The sequence below is a fragment of the Ailuropoda melanoleuca genome, chromosome 11, assembly GCF_002007445.2.
Source record: "Ailuropoda melanoleuca isolate Jingjing chromosome 11, ASM200744v2, whole genome shotgun sequence".
NCBI lineage: Eukaryota > Metazoa > Chordata > Mammalia > Carnivora > Ursidae > Ailuropoda > Ailuropoda melanoleuca.
Genome location: NC_048228.1, coordinates 37,923,613 through 37,944,346, shown reverse-complemented (window position 1 = coordinate 37,944,346; position 20,734 = coordinate 37,923,613). Strand labels below are relative to the sequence as shown.

General features: G+C 33.8%; 1 protein-coding gene across 7 annotated transcripts in view; it reads left to right on the top strand.

Annotated features, from left to right (window-relative positions):
• Positions 1-20,734, top strand: part of CCSER1 (coiled-coil serine rich protein 1) — a 1,293,520-nt gene that overhangs the window by 435,519 nt on the left and 837,267 nt on the right. For all 7 annotated transcript variants that reach the window (XM_034671499.1, XM_034671500.1, XM_034671502.1 and 4 more), the window contains exon 6: positions 16,037-16,244. In XM_034671499.1, the coding sequence (XP_034527390.1) occupies positions 16,037-16,244 (208 nt within the window). The remainder of the gene's footprint in view (positions 1-16,036; positions 16,245-20,734) is intronic.

Here is a 20,734-nt window from a genome sequence, read left to right as displayed (position 1 = left end):
GTAGCTCAGTCAGTTAAGTGTCCGACTCTTGATTTTGGCTCAGGTCATATCAGGGTCCTGGGATCCAGCCCCTAGTGTCTCCACACTCGGCAGGGAGTCTGCTTGAGGATTTCTCTCTCTCCCTCAGAGCCCCCCCCTTTCAAATAAATCTTTAAATAAATCCTTTTAAACATTTTTGTTGTTGATTAAAAAAAAGGGGTTGCCCCTTATGCAGGCAAATAATATCAAATTTATTAATACGAATTGGTAGCATATATAGTAGAGATGACAGATTGAATTGTATTTCTATGCAGCTATAACATAAAGAAAAAATTTATCTCAAAACAATGTCATCCATTAATATTTTTAATAAACAAAAGCAGTCAATAATGATAAAAATTTTTTTTAAATGAAGATACATCATCTTTCTCTAATGATTGGCCTATTTTAGTGACTAATGTTTTCTAGTTTCTTTCTTGTGACCTGAAGGAGCTGAGATGTAAATCAGNTGGGGTGTAAAATAGGGGATTTTTTTTTTTTTTTTTTTTTAGTACATGAACCAGTGGTTGAAGGCACAGTGCTTTATCCCTTTGATTCTTTAACATCCCTGTAAGATCAGTGGGATTTATTCAAAACTCAGTTGGTTGCAGAGAAAGAACAAAATGATCCCAGGAGTGGAAGATACTCATTCACCAATGCTTAGTCTGTCTGGTGTTTTAAAACCAAAGACAGACCTTTTCCAAAATATAAGTTCAGTACTTATATGATTGGCATATTTCATTTATGTGTATGTGCATGGGAATATTTTATAATCCCATTATATATATAGAGAGAGAATGTGTATATATTATATATATGTTGGATTAGATATATTCCTTCTTTACTTTCACTTTTTCAATTTTTATTTTATTTTATTTTAGATAACAGAGTTACGTAAAAGCCAATGGCAAATATTCTATTGCTAGCTCAATAAAAGTGCAATTTAAATTTACTAATGTCATTTATAAGTAAAATGCTTTAAATTTTAAACATTAAAACAGAAAATAAAACATTTTAGCCCACATGAAATTTTTGTTTATCTCCAGATAGGATTTTAGTTTATGGGAAAGTTTTTAGACAGAATATAGAAAAAAAGGGGGGAGGGGGTGCATACCAAATAGATCATTTCAAAAAAATGGTGGGAAACGTTTCCTAAAGTTCTTGTCAAAAATTAAATAGGGCAATATCCTTGGAGAATAAGATGGTCTATCATTTGAAAGACAAGAAAATCACAGAAAGCAAACATCAATTTTTACTTTTCTTTTTTTTTAATATTTTTTTTTATTATATTAGTCACCATACAGTACATCCCCGGTTTCCGATGTAAAGTTCCACGATTCATTAGTTGAGTATAACACCCAGTGCACCATGCAATACGTGCCCTCCTTACTACCCATCACCAGCCTATCCCATTCCCCCACCCCCCTCCCCTCTGAAGCCTGCAGTTTGTTTCTCAGAGTCCATAGTCTCTTCATGAACAAAAAGAGAAGATGAGGTAGGGTCAATTTATTGTAGTTATCAGTGCAAAGAAACTTAGGCCGTGTAAGATAAACTTTTAAGATTTATAATACATGCAACTTCATTACAGGGAAATTCCACATAAAAACAAAGCTTATATAATTTTCTAGTGCTAACCTCTAGACACTTGATTTTCCTTGTTGAAAAAGGTCAGGAAACACTAGTCATAGAACCACTTATGCATTTTTCCTTCTAAATCCAGGAGAAAGTGGTAGAATATGTGGCTCCTTATTTAGTGTGACTTGAGAAACCTAAAGCCACAAAATGTCTGTGTTAAGCAGCCAGTATGCCTTAAATTTTTGTGTATGGAGTTACTCCTCCTGAACAAGAAGTAATCTGTTAAAATAAAAATGTTGTACCAGTCCTTTATCAGCTACCAACACATTAGCTGGATTAATTGCCTAGGAAGGGTCAGGGTGGTGAGGGCCAGGAGGACACAGCATCAGTGTGTTCTGACAGAAGAGTTACAAAAAGGAAATGGCCTCTGACTTATAGCATCCCAGTAATGAATTCTAGATATCCAGGGAGCAGTAATGCTCTAAAGCAAACCTGGAGAAGATCACAAAAAGGGACGTGACGGGAATGCACCAAAGGTTTTGAGGGCATTGAAAAAACTGTATTACATTTTACAGTTTAGTCTTGGACCTGACAAATGTAAAACACAGAAGTCTTTGATACAAGCCCCAGAAAAGGGAAAAAATTATGTATATGTTTATAATATGATATATATATGATATAATTTTATATGTGTGTGTGTGTGTGTGTGTGTGTGTGTGTGTGTGTGTATGGTATTCAGTAGCTCACAGAATTAAGTAAAGCCAAACAGTCCTCAAGAAGAACAGCAACATGGTAATCTCAAGGAACTGAGTTAGCAGGGCCAGCTATATAATTTGCAGGGCCCAGTGAAAAAGGAAGATGCAAGGTTCCTTGTTCAAAAATTATTGAGAATTTCAAGGTGGTGACAGCAGACCATCAAACCAAGTGTAGGACCCTTCTAAGAGCAAGATGCTGTGACTGGACAGGATGCAAGACCATGAGTCTGACCCTAGGTTACAAGAATGAATGGATTAGCTCTTCAAGTCTCTACTGTTAAAGCAAGTCAGTTATAATGGTTTTCTGTCCCTGTGCTATGTTGCTCAAGATTCCTATTTCTAGGAACTAGAGTTTGTAGGCCAAGCCCAAGTCACATCACCACATGGAACAAGGGAGTGGGGGACCTTGTTAAGCAGTCCTATCAAAACTGCATGTAATCAGGGAGGAGAGGAAAGTGAAGGCATTATTATCAAAAAAAAGGGGGAGAATTTCTTCATGTTCAGGAAAAAACAACAGATGTTCACATAAGAAGAGAGAGGAAAAAAGGAATCAATTCTGAGTCTACTATGGCCAGCCTGTAAGAAGTTGTCTCTGAGAACATGAATAGTTTATTTATAACAGTTCTCCAGTAACACCTCGCATGGGTCATACACAGTCTGCTTTAAATATCCCAAAATTGTTAGCTTCACTGATTCTAAGAGTCTTTTTTTAAACAAAATTACTTAAGGTTAAATTTTCCAGTACAAATTATTGTAATTTCCTACTTTTCTGTGAAACTAATGAAGAATAGATTGAAAAAAATATTTTAGATGAAAAAAGAAATTTTAAAAAATCATAAAAATTACTCTGAGGTAAGATTAGCTTATATTTTCCAATCAGTATGTATTTATGTCTTTGAGAGTCTGGCTTAGTGAGTTCATTAAATTTTTGCCAAGAAGCTGTCTCTAGAGGGAATGGAGGGTTAGGATATGGACTCTGGAAACAGAATCTGGATTTAAAGACCAGTTTTATGTTTTTTGTTTTTTTGGGGTTTTTTGCATTCTGTCCAGTATCTGTGCCTGAGATTCCTTCTCTGTAAATTATTAATATAATACTTGACTATTAAAATATCTTTTTTTAAAGATTTTATTTGTTTATTTGAGAAAGAGATAGAATGAGAGAGAGGGTGCACAAGAGGGGGTAGGGTCAGAGGGAGAAGCAGACCCCCACTGAGCAGGCAGGCCATGCAGGACTTGATCCTGGGACTCTGGGATCATGACCCGAGCCGAAGGCAGTCACTCAACAAACTGAGCCACCCAGGTGCCCAGACTATTAACATATCTTAAAAGGTGACATAATTTAGAGTATAATTAGGACTGATAAATTAAAGAAAACAAATTTTATTCTTTTTAAGCATCAAAAAGTAAAACAACCCAACATTGTCATTTTGGGAAGATGTGTTCTACAATGGAAACTCATTTCTTTCTGAGGAATTTGTTTTCCCATTATTCTTTCTAAATGGATAGTTTTCTCTGGAGAGGAAAGAATAAAATGGAGGTGTTCTTTTATCAGTGGTTCTTCAGTTGCATAAAGAAAAGGGCCGGTATTTTCTTTTTCATCATCATCTCTGTTTCAAAAGCAATTGGACATTGATACCAATCTGTGTTTCTGCTGCTTGTGTAAAAGAGAAACCATCCTATGCCACCAGCAACCACTGTTATCTGGTTTTAAATGTCAAGTACACTTCAGCATAGAGAGAATGAATCTGAGATAACATTCAAAGAGGAATATACTGGAGCCAAAGATAGGGTCCAACAATCTAAGTGTCTGTGTCTTCAAGACAGGGGTTAGGAAAAGATTCATCAACAGAAACCTAAAACATTTTGCAGCTTCTAACTTATCTAACCTTGTGATTTATAGCCACATATCATGTTTGTATGTATGATTGTAGTATTTGTCTGTGCTGATGCTGTTCCGATGAATAATGGAAAGGTAATTCAGCTACTTTAAACTGAATCATTTAAATCACTTCAGCTATGGCATTCCCACTTCATGTCATTCCTTTCAAGGTCTGGGCTCATATTCTTTTACTAGCCTCAAGGATTTCTTGTTTGTTCCTTGCAACAGATATTTATACTTTGACAGTTCTGTGATGTATAATTATGTATAACCATGTTCTATGCTTTCCTTTTATACCAATAATCTGGCCTGTTGTTGATATGAAGCCCAGTGGTTACTCTGATTCAGAGGGAAAAAAAGTAGACATCCTTTATCTTTCTTGCCTGTCCCTGGTTAAGTTTATTGTTGCTTACCAAAAACTACATTTTTAGAATCAGCACCATTTGATGATGCTTTGTGTTGACTGTGTTTTTACTAATCATACTGTTTATTATTATATACCTAGCATTGAGATTTGAAATTAATTCAGCACTTTTTTGGTGGCAATTTTATAAGAAGCCATCCAAACATCCTCCTAGGAAATTACTGTGGTATTTTACATACCTAGTTTCTTAGGACATTAACTACTATTATGAGTGCTTAACAAGTATGTATTGAAAGAATGAATGAATGGATATTCGACTAAGCTTAGAAAATACAGGTTTAAGCAAAGTTAGAGAATTATTTACCAAGATTTTTCAGTTATTATCATGTTAATACTACACCAGGAATTCCTAAATATTTAAATATGTTGGATCATAATATTTTTTTTTTTAAAAAAGTTTTGTAAATTTTTATTCTCCAAGTCCACACCTGAGTGTTATAGTAGATAGGAGCAATCTATTATAGTGTTGGGATTGCAGGGCAAGCTATGTTCTAAAAACTATCCACATGTTAACCTGAAAATAAAAGACCCAAGCAAGTGTTTATTTAGGGACTGCATTTATTTGGGATCAAAGAATTGTAATTTGGGGAAGCACAGATGCAAGCTGAAACTCACATAATGTCCTGCTTGTAGGGTGAAAGCAAGGGCTTTTATGAGGAAAAAGAAAAGGGGATAATTACATGATTTGAAGAAAAGAAACAAAGTTTTCTGTGGGCATTAACAAACTAAGCTACTCTGAGTTATACATTGATTGACTACCGATTCCATCTTCTTGTGATCACGGTATTCATTATCCCCCAACTTCTCAAGCAATTGCTTAAAACAACTGCCATTTTACCCAGTGTGAAGGTTTTGGACCACTTCGAACAAAGACGGGGAAGGCCGTTTCGCTGCAGTGGCTGCTTCAGCTCTGTTTGCAAATGGACCCAGTCAGGTCAATTTTTCACACCCTGCAGCTGCTCTTTGTACTAGCCATCAACACCCTGGACTACTGGGGCGCCTGGATGGCTCAGTCGTTAAGCATCTGCCTTCGGCTCAGGGCGTGATCCCAGAGTTCTGGGATCGAGCCCCACATCAGGCTCCTCCACCAGGGGCCTGCTTCTTCCTCTCCCACCCCCCCTGCTTGTGTTCCCTCTCTCGCTGGCTGTCTCTGTCAAATAAATAAATAAAATCTTAAAAAAACAAAAACAAAACACCCTGGACTACAGACTTGTAATCTAAACTGAAAGGTATCTATCTGTACATTTGATTAACTGAATTATAGCTCACAGTGTATTACTAATATCATAACTGACTATTAAAATATCTTAAACACTGATATAATTAAAGATTTAACTAGGACTGATTTTCAAAAAAATATTAATTTAAAGAAAATAAACCTATTCATTGGTTTTTTTTCAGGTGCTTTCTAATTTTTCTTAATCTTATTTCAGGCAGAAAGTCATTACTCGTTCCAGTATACTCATGATTCCAAAAGCCACTTAATATCTAGAATTACAGTTTTGAGACAGCTTATTGGCTGGAGCGAAATTATACATTTTTTCATTTAGTAGGAAAGATCTTGAAGATAAGTGGGAAGCTACACTGTTTTCTATATTATTAAAAATGAGATTATCTTCACTCTGCCCCACTACAACTTTATTTGACATGAAAAAGTTCACACCAAGAACTCAGAAGGAGCTAGATTTAAACCCAGAAGTCATGACAATTCTCACCTACACTTTCTCCTTGTGCAGCTACTTGAGGTCTATACTCATATTCCATCCTAGTTTTATTATTAGTAGTATTTCCATCACTGTTATTGTTTTCATTATACTTGATGTTAATCTTTTCTGTCTCTAGCTAACCCTAATCCACTGGTCCAGGATATTTTTACAACCTTGAGCAGTTTTGTCTTTGGAAGTTTCCAAAGATAAATCTGAAAAGTGCTTCATGGGAAATTATGATATGTAAACCTGTTGCTTAGGATTAAAAAGGTAATATTCTTATCACATGCGTTTAGTTTATGTAAGATTACCATATATTAAGTAATTCATTCAACAAATACTTATTAATTCAACAAATATCTATTGAGAGACAGCTGGAGGCAAGGCATTTGGAAATACAGTGATCACTAAAAGAAGTTCTCCACCTTCTTTGGTGTTACTGGCCAAGAAAAAGGCAGCTTAGAGCCTGAGTTAGTAGGGAGGGTTGAAGAGGACATCCGAGGAGAGGGATGGGTGTAATCCACCCTTAAAGGAGAAATATAAATTAGCCATGCTATATCAAAAGTCACATATCCTGGGAAAAATTATGGCCAGTGAGCATAAGAAGATATGTTTCGTCTATTGTGCTATTGTGCTACGTGTTTTGTCTTGCAAAGGCTGAATGCGTGACACAGCAAGATGACATTGTGACACAGGGGGCTGGAGATTGAGCCCTGGAATTAATGTATTTAAAAGTAGCCCACATCATTTCTGTGTATGTGTGAGTGGGTCTGCCAAGATATTTGGGAATACTTGATTTTGTATCATATAGAAAATCTTATTTTTCTAGTTGAAATTGAGTATAGATCAATACAATGCCTTTTGTTACCTCAAGAACAGAATATGGAGAATTTGGTTGATGTAGGTTTTATTAATCTTTCTCAAATTGATAAAGTTCTATGGCTCTAAAATTTACTCAAAGTCATTATCTCTGACTCTTTTAGCTTTGAAAGTATTGAAAGTTTTACAGTTTCTTAGCTAGTATGTATTATGTCAATAATTTTAGGTATTGCCTTTATGCCAAGCTACAGAGCAAGAATTGATTTTCTGTTTGGGAACACAACTTCCTAGATTATATTTTCATGACTGTCACTAATCACACTGAGATTGTCAGATCTTGAATTTTTTTTTAAAGGTACAGGGTATTGAACAATCTTTGAAAACTAGATAGTTGCCTGTAAGTTGTTATAACTTTTAACATATCATTAGAGATATATATTGAATTAAAATTTTACTTAAAGACAACTTTATAGCCTGTGTTAATGCATTGTGATCAATCCCAGATGCTTATACTTGTAAAATACTGCAATTTATAAAGGTTACTTAGATATCTAGAGACAAATTAGAGACATTCTATAGTTTTGTGTTTAAGAAGTTCTGAGATAACATAAGTTTTCAAAAGCAAATATATAGTAATGTATTTCATAAATTTTCTTTTAAATTATAGTTAAAAAAGAATTATGTGCTGTCCTGAAATGGTCGTAAATGGAGAATTTTAAACATACAAGCTCTTAAAACAATAACAATAGATTCTAACTATTTTCTGTGATAATGAAATAGGATGGGTTTTATGGTGGTAGTTTGGTAAGACAGCTGTCTTTTCCTATATCTCTTTTTATCAGAGAGGAAAAATTTTCTTGAGGAACCCCACCAGTCTTTCTGTCATTTCATGGAGCCATAATAGAGCCAGAATTTAAACAAATTGGGAAGTTTTTCTTTTTCTTTTTTTCTTCCTGTTTCTATTTTAAAGAAGAAGGAAGGAGGTGTGAATGAATAGTGGGCAGACCAACAACGTCTGCCATATGTATATATGAATATATAAAATAAATTATATATATACATTTTTTTTTCCTTTTAGAAACTGCATCAATTGATTCTAGATTTTCCATTTTGGTTCTTTTTTTATAGTTTTCATTTCTCTGATGAGATCAACCATGTATTTATTTATTATGTCAACTTTTTCTTTTAAGGCTTTGAACATAGTTATGGTCATAGCTGCTTAAAATCCTTGTCTGATAATTCCAACATATGGGTCATCTCATAATGTCTATGAATTGTTTTTGTCTCCCTTTTTTCTTCTTTGCATGTCTATTTATTTGAATATTTGCCAGACATTGTGGATTACTTATTTCTGAGGGTCTGTATTTTATTGTCTTCCTTTAAAGAAAGGAGTGTTGTAGCTGAGTAGATCAGATTGATATTTGGATGCTTTTTTTATTTTTTTAAGTTTGGAACCCTCTTGTCTCCCCATACTGTTAGACTTCTTCGTTACTGGCAGATACTCCCCTAAATCTGCATAGGCACCAAAAGTGCAGCTTCTGTTTTTTGCAGACTGCATCCAAGTTCAACATCCTGAAACCACTATAGTGGTAACTCATGCTGTTTTAATTTTGACCTTTTGGGATCTGGAAATTTTTCTGTCTTTCCCTCCTGCACTGTAATATGTTTAAAAATAAATGTGCTTTTCATTCATCTACTATCACTTCATATTTGGAACGGGAGGTAGAGTGCAGTTCAGCTCAATCCAGTGTGTTTTCAGAGGTCTCTTCAAATTAATGTTTAACTGCATTGTGTTAAGTGCTACAAAAGAAGTCTTAGCACAGAAATGAGAAACCTGTGTATGTTAATATAGATGCAGAGGTGGTTTTCTTAAGAGTCATTGTATGTTAAGGGGAGATCTGAAGGTGCAAAGGGTAAGGCACACTTTTTCATGCAGATAGCAAAACATAGGCAAAGTTCCTGACTCAGGATGAAGTCTGGCACATTTCAGGGCCTGAATGAAGGCTAGTGTAACTGGAGCTTAAAAAATGAGACAGTTGTTATAAAATAAGGTATGGTGAGGCAGACAGTTGCTATATTATGGAAGACCTTGTTGGTTATGTTAAGATATTTCTATTTTAGCTTTCTCCATATCTTGCTTTTTTTCTACCCATCACTTCAGGTAGTAGTGAAGTCCTTCTCAAATGTAAATTTATATCTAAGTGTAAAGTGTTAAAAATTTATTATAACCACTATACTACTACTGTGGAGAGATGAATGCTGGTTCCCATTCCTTCCAATAATACAGCTAAATATCCAACCATAAAACAATTTGACATACGAGTTTTTTCCCCCTAAAATGACACTTTGAGTTAAACAATGTATTTTGAAAGGAAATATGAGAAGAATGGCTTATTTATCAACAATAGCCTTTTTGTAGTTAGTTTCACAAACAGACAGTTTTTAGTTCTGGAATGCCAATCTTTTAATATAGATTTGTATCTTTGTGCCTGTCTTAGAATTATTCAAGCTAAAATTTAATTTATCATGAATAACCCAGCCCTTTTTGAAATGCAAATTAAATAAAAATCAGTTTCCAGAAGTTAAGTTTTTAGAAAGTATTATTTTCTGCAGATCTACTTAATGAAGCTTTGGAAGGCAGATGTATGCACATGCTTATTTATTATGGTGAGCAAATAGAGATTACTTTTATTTTCCATTCCTTAGAAATCTGCTTCAGAAATCATAGCCACATTATAAAGTGTAAATCGTTGAGATCCCTTATGGCCATAGACATTTGCTATAATGAAACGTGTCAGTGCACTAAATAAGGAATCGCTCCTATGACTGCTAAGAGCATCAATCCTTTGCAACTGACATGCTCTTGTATTTTGTTAGTCATTTGGACATTATATTGGGAAGTCTTCAAATGATGTGGGTGGAAAGAAAATTTCTCACTATCAAACTGATAGTGCTCCTTATAACTAAATGAGAAAAAAATTGTGAAAATTATCTTTTATTTTCTCTCCCTGGTACGGAAAACTCCTTTAATCACTCTAAAGTTTATGTCAAGATACATATTTTCTTATTAAACTTGTCTGTCATATTCAAAATAGAAGTGCAGCAGAACTTTTGAACTAGCTTGATAGAAAATTCCTTTCACACAAAGAATTCCAGTGACAAAAGTACAAAGCGAATTCACTATAGCAGTTTTAGTTAAATGTTTAAAGTGCCAGTTGAAAATCAAGTTTTTCAGGTTGAAACTTTCAAGAATACATTTAATGTAACATTTATGAGCTGTGCTGTTAATCTTACTTAAAACCTTCATTTTTGTGGTACTTACAGACTGAGAAAGGCCCGTAAGTTTCAACTTTATATAAATGTTGGTAATTTTTTTAAATTAAACTTCTTATTTTGAGATAATTATAGATTCAGTGCAGTTGTAAGAAATAGTAACGGAATGATTCCATGTTCCCTTAATCTGAATAGCTTAATTTTCATTCCTGTGCTAATCAAAATGATTTGATTTCTCTCTTTCTCTTCCTCTCTCTTTTTATTTTGTCTGGAACACAGGGCTCACCACAAGTGTAGCTATCGTCTGTCACTGTACAATGCTATTAGAATACCATTGACCATATTCCCTATGCTACATTTCATCCCCATGACTCATTATTCATTCCATAACTGTAAGCCTGCACGTTCCACTCCCCTTCACCCATTTTGCCCATTCCTCCATCTTCCCACCGTCCCCGGGCACCACCAGTTCTCTATAATTGTCTATTTCTGCTTTTTGTGTTTTTTAGTTTTCTGTTTGCTATTTTTTAACGATTCCACTTGTAAGTGAAATCATATGCTATTTTTCTTTCTCCTTCTGACTTCTTTCATTTAGCATAACACCCTCTAGGATCATCCATGTTGTCACAAATGGAAAGATCTCATTCTTTTTTATTACTGGGTAATATTCCATTCTATACAAATATCACATCTTCTTTAACCATTTATCTATTGATGGACACTTAGGTTGCTTCCATATCTTGGCTATTGTAAACAATGCTGCAATAAACATAACAGTGCATATATCTTTTCGAATTAGTGTTTTTGTTTTATTTGGGTAAATACCCAGTAGTGGAATTATTGGATCAGTGGTATTTGTTTCTGATATTTTGAGGAACCACCATACTACTACCTACAGTGGCTGCACTAATTTACACTCTTTACAGCAGTACACACGCATTCCTTTATCTCTGTATCTTGCCAACATTTGTTATTTTTGTCTTTTTGATTTTAGCCATCTCCTTGCAGTTTTGCTTTGCATTTTCCTGATGATGAGTGATATTGAGTATCTTTTCATGTGTCTGTTTGTCACCCGAATGTCTTTTTGAGGAAAATGTCTATTTAGGTCCTTTGCCCATTTTTTAATTGGATTATTTGGTGTTTTGGGTGTTGAGTTATGTAAGTTCTTTATGTATTTTGAATATTAATTCCTTATTAGATATATCATTTGCAATATATTCTCCCACTCAGTAGGTTGCCTTTTCATTTTGTTGATGGCTTCCTTTGCTGTGGAAAAACTAAGTGTTAATTTTTAAGTTATAAAGACTTGAACAGCATTCATGAGCAACAAGGCAAGTATAAAAATTACTGAGCAATTCTACTGAAGATTCATGAAGTTGACACAGAGAGGGTAAATTGTATATAAATGTGTTTGGTGGAGATTACAATGCCATTGTTGTTTGTTTGTACTAGTTATGGTGATTAATGAACCTCTGTATCAAGCCTCAGTATCCCCTCCCCTCCAACCTCTGCTTTTTTGTTCAAGTTAAGGGACTGTGTAACTTTTTGATATAGTGCACATTTGTTCACTTTTCTGAAACTATAATAATTGAAAGCGTTGGCGGACAGAGAGCTCTATGTCCCAAAGTGCACAGATTGTGTTATCTAGTGGTCCCTCCTAATGCAAGAACAGGGGAGTACCTGAACATAGCTTTATCCTCCTGGCCTTATGGGTGTGTCTCTNTTTTTTTTTTTTTTTTTTTTTTTTCGGTCAACTACAGGGATTTTTTTTTTTTTTAGGTGAATTTACCCAGAGACACTTGGGTATTTTTGTCTCAATAAAAGTCTCTTGTTAAAAAAGATTGACATTTAAAATATTTAACAGTTGTAAGCCTCAGGAACTTATCAATCAGAAATACAATGGTCATAAAACATACAACAGGATGGCTGTGCTATCCTATGCAACTGAGTAGTAATCCTGTTTAACGGCCCATTTCACGAACTACCTCAACCTAATTAAGAACGATTTTGATTATGGTGGTCTTGTAGCCGACTATTTTTCATGTAGAAATAAAATGTTTTCAGGTGAAAATATTCATTTTTCATGTGCAAAAGAACATCGCAGTTGACCCTTGCACAACCCCGGGGTTGCAGACACCAACACCCTGCACAGTCAAGAATCTGTGTATGACTTTTGGCTCCCCCCAAATTAACTGCTAATAGCCTAGGATGGAATGGAAGCATTACCAGTAACAGTCAACTCACACATACTTTGTATGTTATGTATATTATATACTGTATTCTTACAAAAAAAGTAAGCTAGAGAAAATATAAGAAAATCATAAGGAAGAGGAAAAACATTTATGTATTGTACTGTAATTATCGAAAACAGTCCACACATAAGTGGATCCACAGAGTTCAAATCCATGTTGTTCAGGGGTCAACTGTAACTGATATTTTTTTGGTATCACCTATTAAAAAGTTAATAACTGCGGTGAGCCTCTTGAGGTCAATGACTGTATCCTGTTAAGTTCTGCAACTTCAACCGCCGTTGCTCTGCTGGACACAATATGGGTATTTTCTGTAATTGTGGAAAAATGCCATCATTCTCCTTTGTTGGAATTAAGAATACATTCAGTGTTTTGAATTATAAAACAAATGGTTAATTTATCTTCTAAGCATTTTTGTGTAAGCCCATTCTTAACTATCTGAAAATTACAGGGATTCTTAGATTTGTAAATGTTAAACTATAATCCACAGAACCATAGTAAACTCCTGAAATTAATCACAGAACTTCACACCTGTGTGGTTTCTGAAACATTTGTCAGTCTTCACTGATGTTTAGATCCATGATTGGACAAATAGGTCCAAAGAAATAGCAATCTAACTAAAAGGAAATATAAAAACATTAACTTAATTACTTTATTGTAAGAGTGTAGGAAATTTTGAACCATGGGTGGCAGTCCTGCAATGCATAACAATTCAACTTGCATAAAAATTTATGTATACAAATGAGAAATATATTGCATAATTACAAAAAATATGTTTTATTCATTCACTCATTATTGTGTTCATTTTTTCAACTTCAATTGTACAATTATTTACCAACTCAGACTAATATGTGACAGACACCAGGGTGGTTCACAACTAAAACCTGATAAATCTTTGAAAATTCCATCATAATTAACTTTTACATATACTGTAAAATCTAATTTTTATATTCCATTTTATTCTTATCAGTCTTAGAGAAAATAGGATAGAAGACACTAAAATAAAATGGAAACCTTTAAGAGTGATTGCATAGTTCACAAGTTGTGCATAATTAAGATGAATATCATATTAGATAAATTATATTTTAAAAGTGAAAATATAAATGATTCTTTGTACAATTGTAGGGTTTTGTTTATTTTTATATTTTTGGCTTTTTGGTTTTAGTTTTTGGCATATTTGCTTGTTTTTCACATGGGATACAGACTTGAGTGCCCTGTCTGCATTCAAATCTCAGCTCTGTCCCTTTGCTGTGTGACCATCAGCGAGTTACTTAACCTCTCTGATATTAAACTCCCTCAACTTTGAAATAGGGATGGTAATAATATTACCTGAAAGAGTTGTATTAAGTGGTTAACATGTAAAAGTCCTTAAAAGGCTACCTGAGATGCATTAAGCGTTGATATATATAGGCATATTATGTGCTTAGCAAGGAATAAAAAAAGTCTTGCAAGAGTGCCCAGTTTGATTCATCCCAAGTCTACTTGTCACTAGCTTTTAAACTCTGAGATAAGTTACTTATCTGGACCTCAGTTTCCTCACATAATATTAAGATACTTATTACATCTACCTCTTGGACTTGTTCAAAGTTTGAATGAATTATACACATGAAATGGTTAGCACAGTATTTGACCTATAAGTAAGCCCTCAAAAATTTTTAACTATTACTAATTTTTAAGATTTATTTATTCATTTTAGAGAGAGAGAGAGCATGTGTGAGTGTGGAGGGAGAGGAAGAGAGGAAGCGGACTCCCCGCTGAGCTCAGAGCCCAATGCAGGGCTCAGTCTCACAACCCTGAGATCATAACCTGAGCCAAAACCAAGAGTCGTTGGCTTAACCAACTGTGCCACCCAAGCATCCCTATTACTATTTATTTATTATTTTATTATAGATACAAAATGAAAACAGTAATTACTATCTTACCACTTCAAAGGACAATTGTGATCAGTGAATGTATCTGTGAAGATAAGTGAACAATTTAGTGTAATCCAAAAGTGTGTTTTATTTGCTATCTAATACTTTAAAAATTAATTATACTATGGTGGGGGCACCTGGGTGACTCAGTCAGTTAAGCGGCAGACTTGCAATTTTGGCTCACCCTCATGATTTCATGGTTCCAGAGATTGAGCCCAGACTCAAGCGCCACACGGAGTCTGCTTGGGATTCTCTGCCTCTCCCTCTGACCCTCCAACCCCCTTCCACCATTCACACATTCTCTTTCTCTCTCTTAAATAAATAAAATTTTTAAAAAATTAATTTACTATTATGAATAATCAGAGTTGAATACAATTAACTGAGGATATATTTCTTATTGGCATCTTTTCCTAATCTTAGTGGCAAGTTACAAGTCTACTCTGTTGTTTTTTGTTTTTTTTTTTTTTCAATTTTGGTTGCTAAGTGACCTTGTCATATAATTCAGGAAATAATATACGTAAAAGCTACTAAAGTTGAGCACAAGTCCTAAACTATTTTTTCATATATAGCCTGAGCCATGCTATCATGTTAATTGTCATTATTGTATAGGCCCCTTGGTTTTAAGAAATGGAAACAAATTCAGGAAAACTCAATGAAAAAGACTATCTCCATAAGCTCCTCTTTTGTGACTCTTTAGATTCCTGATCTGCACATTTGGAAAATTGTCGATTTTAGTATCTTTCTTTTACACATATTGTCGATATAAGCCATGTTAGAGGATATTCAAAATGCAATATTTTCAAATAATTGTTTATTATCAAGTAGAACAGGGTAAATATATGGGTGTGTTTTTCCAGACATTACTATGATAAAAATTTAATGATAATTTGATAAACATATTATTACATATGAAGTTATGCATCTTCCATTTATTTTACTATTTTCACATAAAATCTTATGCATACAAGTCTTTAACTCTGAAAATGGCCATTTAATAATTAAGAAAATTATTTTATCTTAATTTTTGGTTTCTTAATCTTTTATTTCCAATTAATTTTTAAACGTATTTTCAGAAAAGATACGAAATTTCACTTTTGGTGATTTCTGTTGACTTTCAACATTTTAAAAAGATTTAAAAAGAGTTAATTTAAGAAAGTATAAGCACACCATTATGTATAAATGAAATTCTTCAAAGGGAAAAAATCACATTCTAAAATAGTGATTATCATTGAATCTTACCACTAAAAATACAATTGACCTATTTCATAATTTTGACAAAAGGGTCTCAGAATTTTCAAAGACCAATAAGAGGAAATGATGCCAGTCACAAGGAATTTTTTCTAGCTCACTCCTGACATTAATCAACAGCTTGGAAAATACTGCTCTGAATACACTACATTGTAATTTTTTTTTTTTTCTTGTTAGGAATCTTTCCCTGAAATTAACAAAAGACATTGATCAGGAAGTAAGGTGTTCCCATATCAGTCGAATGCCCAGCAGTCCATCTGCAGACTGGCCCCTGCAAGGTGTGGAAGAAAATGGAGGCCTCGATTCTCTGCCCTTCAGACTGATGTTACAGGACTGCACAGCTGTCAAGACATTATTATTAAAGATGAAGAGAGTTCTTCAAGAGGTAATGGTTTACTCTAAGATTAATGTCTTTCAGTGCTGGTAGACAGTGGAGTCTGTAGACGGGTTAGTCCCTGCTCTGTTGACAATTAACTGCATGACTCTGGGCAGGGGTCAAGTATCCTCTAGCAGCTTAGCTTTTCTCATATGTCAAATGAAGGCTCTGGAGCTCCGCTTTATAAGGTATTCTTCCGCTCTAACATTCTAAGATTCTGTGAAGGAATTGAAAAAGAATAAATCAACACCGAACTCAGGCAAAGTTGGTTAAAGAGAAATAGGCATCAGCTGTTAAGCTATGTGTTGTTATAAAGCTATTGAGAGATCTATTAAATGGACTTTTTTTTTTTTTTAAGATAGAGAGAGATAGAGAGAGAGGAGGGGAGAGGGAGAGAGAGAATCCTAAGCAGGCGACACACCCAATGTCAGGCTCAGTCCCACAACCCTGAGATCATGACCTGAGCCAAAATCAAGAGTCCAATGCTCAACTGACTGAGCCGCCCAGGTGCCCTAAGTGGATTACATTTTAATGATATTGAGGCTTTATTTATATGATACCATAAAAGTAGTGTTGTCATTTTTGTCCCAGTAACAATCAGTCTAGTAAAATCTAATCTGAATGTTTGACTGATTTTGCCCACTGAATACGGTTGCCCTCCTACAGTCTGTACTCAGATGATGAGTTAGTTAGGAAAACGTATAATGGATTATTTCCTCTTTATGCCCAATAATCAACTATTCTTTAGGATTTAAATATGCTGTGGATTTATTTTTATAAGTACAACAACAGTTTTCTTTGGGGATTTCTATAAACAATATACATATTATTATTTCAAACATATAAAATGAGAGGTCAGAAATTTTAAATGACTTTCCTCTACTAGGTGTGAATTCAAGACAACAGCCTGAGATTTCTGACTCCAAACCTAGTGACTTTTTACTGTATCCCACTATTGTTCAATTGAATTGTATTAACTCATAGGAAATGATAATAAATAATGTGAGAACAGAAAAATATAACTATTTAGAATGAGTAGTATTATGGTTCCCTTACAAAGATGATCTTTAATAATTTGCTTTTCTAACACTTAGATGATAATGATAATAATAATAATAATAATAATGATAATAATAATAATGCTAGCAGCTACCACTAGAGGCCAGAATGGAATCAAGAAGAGAGAAGGGAATTTAAGGGAAATGATGGCATAGACTGTTGGGGGCATTCGGTCATGTGTTCTTATCAGCTGTTAAAGTAAAAACTGGAAGAGATATCTGCATTCCATACCAGTTTATATTGCTGGGGTGGTTTTGGGTCTAGAATCTATACAGTGCTGTGCAGGAGTAGTGCTTTTATATTTGATCACTGTTAGAATTTCAAGAATTTTATGAGCTGTCAGTTAAGGACAGGCCTAAAAATTAAATTATATAGACATTATATTTTTAGAAGGGTAATCAGTACTCAAAACCCATCGTTTCCTATTTATTTTACTATATTCTTCTATTAACTATTTCCATCTATTGGATCTATATGTGGAAATACTATATAAGGGCTACTGTGTATATTTTCCAATTTTAGATTCATTTATGTCATTTTGTTAGCTTGAAATCACTCACATGGGAGTATTATGCCACAGGAATTGATAGGCACTACAAATTAGGGCTTTTAATTTTTGGTAAGCCTGTTAAATATTTAAGAGCAGCACACTATATGTATTGCTATGTGGTTTCTATACTGACAACGTGAGTGTTTTTCTACACTTGTCAAATCTCTGTGAACTTTGGCTTAACATGCAGCCTGAATCTCTGAACAAAGCAAGCTTAGTAACAACTGTTATATTAAAAGATATTAATCTCAAAGTCTGTAGTGTTCAACTATTCAGCTAGAGCTTCTCCTTTGGTCTGAGTTTTAATTAAATCAACAAGTAAAAGGGAAATAGGAAGAACTGACAGGAAGTGTCAAAGGCTTTCTTAGGGTACTTAATTTTATAATTTAAAAAATATTCTGTGATATTCACTATGGAGTCAGTGCCCTGAATATACTGAGATTGTTTTTATGTTTCCATCTGTCTTTATTCATTAAAGAATATTTGAAGAAACTGAAGAGAATTGATTTTTAAAGCTGATGTATAATGAGCAATTATTACATGTTTGTTAAGCCCATTCAGAGAGTGGGGGGTCTTATTCTTTATTGTCAACAAGAAAAGCAATATTATGATATGATTAGCATAGACAACTGTTCTAGTTGTCTTCATAATAGATGCCTTTAAAGAAAATTGTTTATTTAAATATTCTCGAGGCTCCTGGCTGGCTCAGTAGGTAGGGCATGCAACTCTTGATCTCAGGGTTGGAATTAGAACCCCGTGTTGAGTGTAGAGATGACTTAAATGAATAAACTTAAAAAAAAAATGTTCTCTAAGCCAGGAATTTTCAAACAGCAATTTACATCTCATTACTTAATTTAAGTTTAATACCGATTATTCATAAGTGATTAACAATACCTTTTTAATATAGAACAGTTACTCCCATTTTAGTTACTTTTTTATGATGCATAGTAGTCATACTTTTATACACAGATTATTTTTTAACTGTAGAAGTTCCCAATTATTTGATTTTTAAAATAAAAAGGAATTAATGAGTTTAATATATCACATTAAAAAATGCTCCTACTTGAGATTTTTCCCAGTGGTGTTCTGTTGATGTCTTAAATATTAATTTTGAGGGGGGTTAAATGTGGATAATTTGAGTGGAATTTCACTTTTTTTAAAATAATTTTTATTTTGTTATATTAGTCACCATACGGTACATCCCCAGTTTTTGATGCAATGTTCCACGATTCATTCATTATTTGTGTATAACACCCAGTGCACCATGCAATATGTGCCCTCCTTAATACCCATCACCGGCCTATCCCAATCCCCCCCACTCTGAAGCCCTCAGTTTGTTTCCGAGAGTTCACAGTCTCTCATGGTTCATTCCCCCTTCTGTTTACCCCCCCTTCATTCTTCCCTTCCTTCTCCTACTGATCTCCCTGCTATTCCTTATGTTCCATAAATGAGTGAAATCATATAATTGTCTTTCTCTGCTTGACTTATTTCACTTAGCATATCTCCTCACACTTTTAATTTTGTTCTTCCTTTTTGAAGATCAGTTGTTATTATTAAAATACACATGTATATTTCCAACAACCCCAAACATTAACTCCTTTATTAAAAAAAAAAATACTGACTTTGGGCCCTTAGAAATTCTACTGTCACTTTATTCTTCAGCATTAGTGATAAAATTATGTGACTGTAGCAAGGGGAAAACTATGTCATTTTATTTCTTCCTTTTTTTGTTATTTTTCCACATAATTCTTTTAACTGTCTAAGAAGAGAATGTGTTAATATCTACAGAGAAAGTTTCTGTTCTGTTTCCTTTTAGTTTGTTCTGTTCTCTTTTGTCACTCTTATGGAATTTGTTTTACTGTAGTAACTAACTGAGAAGGCTACTGGGAAGAGATTTCAGGTGAGATGAGTAGTATAGTTTCTAGAAAGATAATAGCTAATAAGAATGTTTATCTAAGGTTGTTTGTAATCCCCTACTACCACCCATGCCATTTTAGTTTATATTTAACAAACAGGACCTGGGAATGTACCTAACAAATTCCCTGAATCATAAGACATTAAAAAGAAAAAGAAAAAGAAAAGGAAAAGGAAAAGGAAAAGGAAAAGGAAAAAAAAAATAAAGAAAGAAAGAAAGAAAGAGAGAGAGAGAAAAATGTTAAACAAGTAAAAAAATAATATTGTGAGATGAGTCTATTCTCACAATATATAGATTAGTGAAAATCAGAGTACCATTTATTTGAGAATCAATATAATTTACAAAGCCATGAATATTTAGGTTTGTAATTGACTGAAGAGATTTTACCTATTTCCCTTTTTCTTTTCTCAACAACCTAATAGTTCAGACTCTTGAATTTCAAAGTTTTTTTTTCTTATTTTTAAATTTTAAATATAATTCACAAAAATATGATGAAATTTGGAGTGTTTTGAACTTCACCATTCGTCATTATTCAATGGGCATTTAAGAGTTTTGGGGTTTTTTTAAAGCACATTTTGGTAAAATGATTTCATTGATTTTATAACTAACATCTTTTCTATCAGCGCATCTCAAGAGCAAATGAGAAGCTAATAGAGTAGTAACTCCAGCAATGGACAATTACAAATGGGAGAGAAGCAATAGTGGACAGTCATAAAGTAAAGAAATTCACCAAAAGCAAGCAATTACCAATGTAAATGTAGATAGGAGTCTAATAATTAGACTTCACTTTATATTTATATTTTCAAAATATCAAAATCACAAGTTTCTGCTGTCTGCTTTATGTTTTGTTTGTTTGTGTTTGCTCAAAAAATGTGTTTGAAGTAAAAATTGAGTAAAGACGTGCCATTAAAACTTCAAACACAAGAAAATGAATGGCTGTACTGTCAGATAGATATAAATATAAGACGTATTACC